The following is a 4,835-nucleotide window of genomic DNA, read 5'->3' as shown; positions in this document are numbered from 1 at the left end:
TTGCTACTGGAATTTTAGCTGCCCCTTATAACCGGCTCTTGCACTGAGGCCAAAGCCAAAAAATGGGAATCCCACCTGTGCCATTCAGTTGCTCTCCTTTTTCAAATGCCTGGTCCCTTCCAGTATTCACCATCTTTTGGTTGCTCAATAGTGCCCAGAGGAAGGTTTGGGGTTTTGGTTTTGGTTTCTTTCCCAGGGTTTATAGCTCTTATCTGTGGAATGGTTGGTCAAATCTTAGCTTACTCAAATATTATTGAGAAATGAAACCCACTTATGTTATCTTTTCCATGGTAAATAATTCAGTACTTGATAGCCAGGCAAAGCAGGAACTAGAAAGTCCTCTTAACAACCCATTCAATCTGCGTTATTCAGGACCACAGATCTGGAAAAAACTAGGTAAAGAGGGAGAAATGGAAGTTGAGTTGATTGGCTATTGGCTCCCTGCCATCCCAGACCAGCCTGAGGACTTTCTTTATTCTGGAGAGTTGAGGAGAAAATGTGAACTCCACTCAACGTAGAGACCTGTGATTATCTTATCTTGGCGATGCAACACAAATCATCAGCCAAGGAAGCCAAACCAGCTTTCTGTTGTTTTGTTCTGTGTTCATGAGATATGTTACAACACTGAGATTTTGTCAAGCTACTTGTTTTTAGTAAATTGCAATAAAAGAGGGACAAGATATCTTCTTTGTCAGGATAAGTCACTTAATTTTGAGAAATTTCTAACCACGCAGCTGGGCTGATGATATTAAGAAGATGGGTCAGCTTACACTGGCCCTAGGTCAGGAGAAGATAAAAGCCAAGCAGTAGACTTTGGGGATCACCTGTATGATATCAGGGGTGCTTACAAGGCCCCATCCCAAAATATCTGCATTTCCAACTCATCACATTACAGGAAATCCCAGACATTTTTACAATTTCTATTTTCCTTCTAAACTATAAGCGTCTTATAGATAGAGATTATTTATTAGTTATGTTTCCACCCAAAAGCCCAGCATCTGTCACAGGGCCTGGCATATGTCAGAAGTCATCAAACACAATTGGATTGAATCAGATGAGCCCCTCTTTAAAATGTAGACTCCCACTTTCTAAATGTAAAAAAAAAAAAAAAAGAAAAAAGAAAAAGAAAAAGAAAAGAAAAGACATGGACAGAATTAAAAGCTAAGAAGCACAACAGGTTGACAGTACCAAAAAGTGCTCTTAAAAATTCATAAGGAAGGGGTGCCTGGGTGGCTTAGCAGGTTAAAGTCTCTGCCTTCGGCTCAGGTCATGACCCCAGGTCTTGGGATCGAGCCCCATATCAGGCTCTCTGCTCTGCAGGGAGCCTGCTTCCTCCTCTCTCTCTCTGCCTGCCTCTGCCTACTTGTAATCTCTGTCTGTCAAATAAATTAATTAAATATATTTTTTTAATTTTTAAAAATTCATAAGGAAAACATTATTAGTCCAAGCAAAAAAATGAACAAAATTCATAAATACTTTCAAAATAAGAAACATAAGTGGACAGTAAACATACAAAAGCTTATGTATTCCTCTTTGGGAATCAAAAGAATACAAAAGAAACCAACTATATGTAATATTTTCAACCATCTTCACTTTGGTGTTTGGAGACATGAATTGACTTACTACCTAAAATAGGACATGTCTGAGACGCCCCCTTTTATTCCTCCCATCCCAAACTAGGTAAGTGAGAAACTTGGGCTGCTTTTCCCTTTCTCCTCCTCCAAGTACAAGACAGGAGAGCTTAGGTTTGGCTCCCGGCTGGGCTCTCCTTCCTGCTTACTGGCTTTATACTGTTGAAAAGGGCACTTCACCAGTCTGAGCCTTGGGTTCCTCTTCTATAAGGTAGGGGTGGCTGTGCCTTACAGACAGTCGCAGGATGGAAGGAGCAGGGGAATAGCCTGTGCTAGTACAGTGTCTGGCTCTTAAGTCACTCCCTCTCCTCTTCCTGGCCTTCAAGTTTCACAGTTTCCCAAACCTCACTAACTCAGAGGATTGAATCAGTGTGACTCAATACAGTTCTCTTAGCTACTCCCCTCCGACAGGGCACTTAGCTTATTGCCATTTGTTTGTCTCTATAGGATGTTCTGTAAACCAAACTCCCGTGTGAGGCAGCCTTCTGCTCAGAGAGTTAATCTTCTGTGTTAGCAAGTGTGTGAACCAGCCTGATGCCATCTTGGACAAATCTGCCATGATGACCACTCTGTGACCTGGAGCCCTCTTGAGCACAGTCCCCCCACATACCACCACAATCACCATTCTTTCCTTTCGTCTAACCACTTGCATAATAAATTAACCTTAAGTATATGCTTGGAACATAAAGGTCTTGATCTATTCTGGAGATACAACAATGACAGACAAATATCCTCAAACATTTCCTCCTAGTCATCACCCATTATGCACTCCCCAGCCTCTAGGGCTGCAAAATCAGGTGTAACAGGAGGTCTCAGAGTGCAGAGATACACTCATCTTGCAGCAACCCAAGACACACCTCTGTCCATAAGCCCCTTTAATAAGCCATTTCTTGGCAAGCTGGACTTTACTGGCCTTTTTTCTTTGGCCTCATGGCTCCTTTGGCCTTTGGAGGTCACTCTGCATATACTTCCCTTTCAAGGGACATCTGTGTTGGTGACGATTTGGTCTCCCAGAATCTCAGTGTTCGTCGTAATCTTGAGGTTATTTCACACCTGAGTTTACATGAGAGATGTTTCCTCCTTTCTTTTTAGACCTGTTTCAAGAGACAGCAAGTTTCCTGAACAATCCTGATATCAGAATTTCTTTACTTTATGGAAGAAAGGAAAGGAGGCAGCAGAGGAAGTAAAGAAGGAAGGGACAGAGGGAGAGACAAAGGGAAGGAGGCAGAGTAAATGCTACTAGATATTTGCTAAATAAATGAAGGAACAATTGGGGGGGGCCATTAGCTCTATTTTATAGATGACAACCTGAGGTTCAGAAAGGTTAGATAGCTTTCCCAGAAATACAGTAATGGGGCTCAAATTTGACCTCAGTTCTTTGACTCCAATTCCATTGCTCTTCCTCATACACCTACGGGAAGAAGGGTCTAGCTTAGTGCTACTCAAATGCCAGTCTCCAAGGAGAAATGGGGTGTATGACAGAATGCAAATGAATGCACCACTTCCTTCATCAGGAGAGCCTTGCTAAGAAAAAAAAAGCCTGCCAAACTAAACAGAATTCTTAGTGACTTACGTGTTCTGGCAAAGTTCCTAGTCACCTTACAGTTAAGTGACCATAGGTAGCTGGACCATGGACCACACACTTCTTATGTAATATGGGTCCTATGGATCCTAGCCTAACCATGTGGTCTGAAACTCTGCATCTCTGTCATTTCAGATGCTTTCTTTGTCTAGATGGAGCCCTCAGGCACCCCAGAGTCCATCACCCCTTTTGAATATGATCCTCAGAGCTTACTGTGTGAGAACAAGACCTTTACCTTTGCCACCATCAGCACCACCATCCTGTACCTCCTGGTGTTCCTCCTCAGCCTGGTGGGCAACAGCCTGGTGTTGTGGGTCCTAGTGAAGTATGAGAGCCTGGAATCCCTCACCAATGTCTTCATCTTCAACCTGTGCCTCTCAGATCTGGCGTTCTCCTGCTTGTTGCCAGTGTGGATCACGGCGTACCACTGGGGCTGGCTTCTGGGGGACTTCCTCTGCAAGCTCCTCAGCATGATCTTCTCCATCAGCCTCTACAGCAGCATCTTCTTCCTGACCATCATGACTATCCACCGCTACCTGTCGGTGGTGAGGCCCCTCTCATCCCTGCGTGTCCACACCCTCCAGTGCCGTGTGCTGGTGACCATAGCTGTGTGGGCAACCAGCATCCTGTCCTCCATCCCTGATGCTATCTTCCACACAGTGCTTTCTTCACAGTGTCAGTACTCAGAAAGGAAGGGGTTCCTAACCTCGGTCTACCAGCATAATGTCTTCTTCCTGCTCTCCATCGGGATTATCCTGTTCTGCTACGTGGAGATTCTCAAGACCCTGTTCCGCTCTCGGTCCAAACGGCGCCCTCGGACAGTCAGGCTTATATTCACCATCGTGGCAGCCTACTTCCTTAGCTGGGCTCCCTACAACCTGCTCCTGTTTCTGGAGACACTGCTGAAACTTGGGGTCATCCAGAGCTGCGAGTTCAGCCAACAGATGGATTATGCCATGCTCATCTGCCGCAACCTTGCCTTCTCCCACTGCTGCTTCAACCCAGTGCTCTACGTTTTTGTCGGGGTCAAGTTCCGCAGACATCTCAAAAGTCTGCTCCGGCACTTCCGGATCTGCGGGCAGCAGGCAGCCAGCATTCCTCATCACACAGCAGGCTCCTTCAATTACGAGGGTGCCTCCTTCTATTGAAAGGGAGTTCAGTGGTGCCAATGGAGGTAGACAGAGCTGCTGGAGTGGGAGCAGGGAGAAGCAGGGCAGGAAAGGGCATCATGGAGGGCATGCTGGGGAATGCCATGGCCACCTTCCACAAGTAGGTCCTTCATGTCTCCTCTTCTGCAGATAGTGGCAGAAACTGGAAACTGTATATTTCCATCCAGAAAAACATTTCTTGGATTCTGAGTTCATCATTCATTCCTTCATTAATTCATTCCTTCAGACATTGCTTAGTCCAGAAGGCTCTGAAACTTGGAAGGATTCCCAGAAAGGAATCCCTCCAAGGCTTTTTGAGGGTCTGAGGCTCCATGTGTGTGCTAATTGTATAGATGCAGACTGATGGTAGATGGTCTGTCCCCTGCTCACCTGGAGGGTTGTGCCAGCTGACTTTGGAGGGGTTGGCTCTGCACTCCTCTGTGACTGCTGGGTGAGACTGTTTCACTCGGCCAA

The 4,835-nt window shown here is 45.4% G+C and overlaps 1 protein-coding gene across 1 annotated transcript; it reads left to right on the top strand.

Annotated features, from left to right (window-relative positions):
* The first annotated feature begins 3,358 nt into the window (after positions 1-3,358).
* On the top strand, positions 3,359-4,557 carry XCR1 (X-C motif chemokine receptor 1). The gene has a single exon (XM_059387808.1). The coding sequence runs from the start codon at positions 3,366-3,368 to the stop codon at positions 4,359-4,361; it is 996 nt and encodes a 331-aa protein (XP_059243791.1). The 5' UTR covers positions 3,359-3,365; the 3' UTR covers positions 4,362-4,557.
* The last annotated feature ends 278 nt before the right edge of the window (positions 4,558-4,835 follow it).

This window comes from Mustela nigripes, chromosome 2, assembly GCF_022355385.1.
Source record: "Mustela nigripes isolate SB6536 chromosome 2, MUSNIG.SB6536, whole genome shotgun sequence".
In the NCBI taxonomy this organism is placed as follows: domain Eukaryota; kingdom Metazoa; phylum Chordata; class Mammalia; order Carnivora; family Mustelidae; genus Mustela; species Mustela nigripes.
The sequence above is the reverse complement of the archived record's forward strand: the minus strand, read 5'-3'. Positions and strand labels throughout refer to the sequence as shown.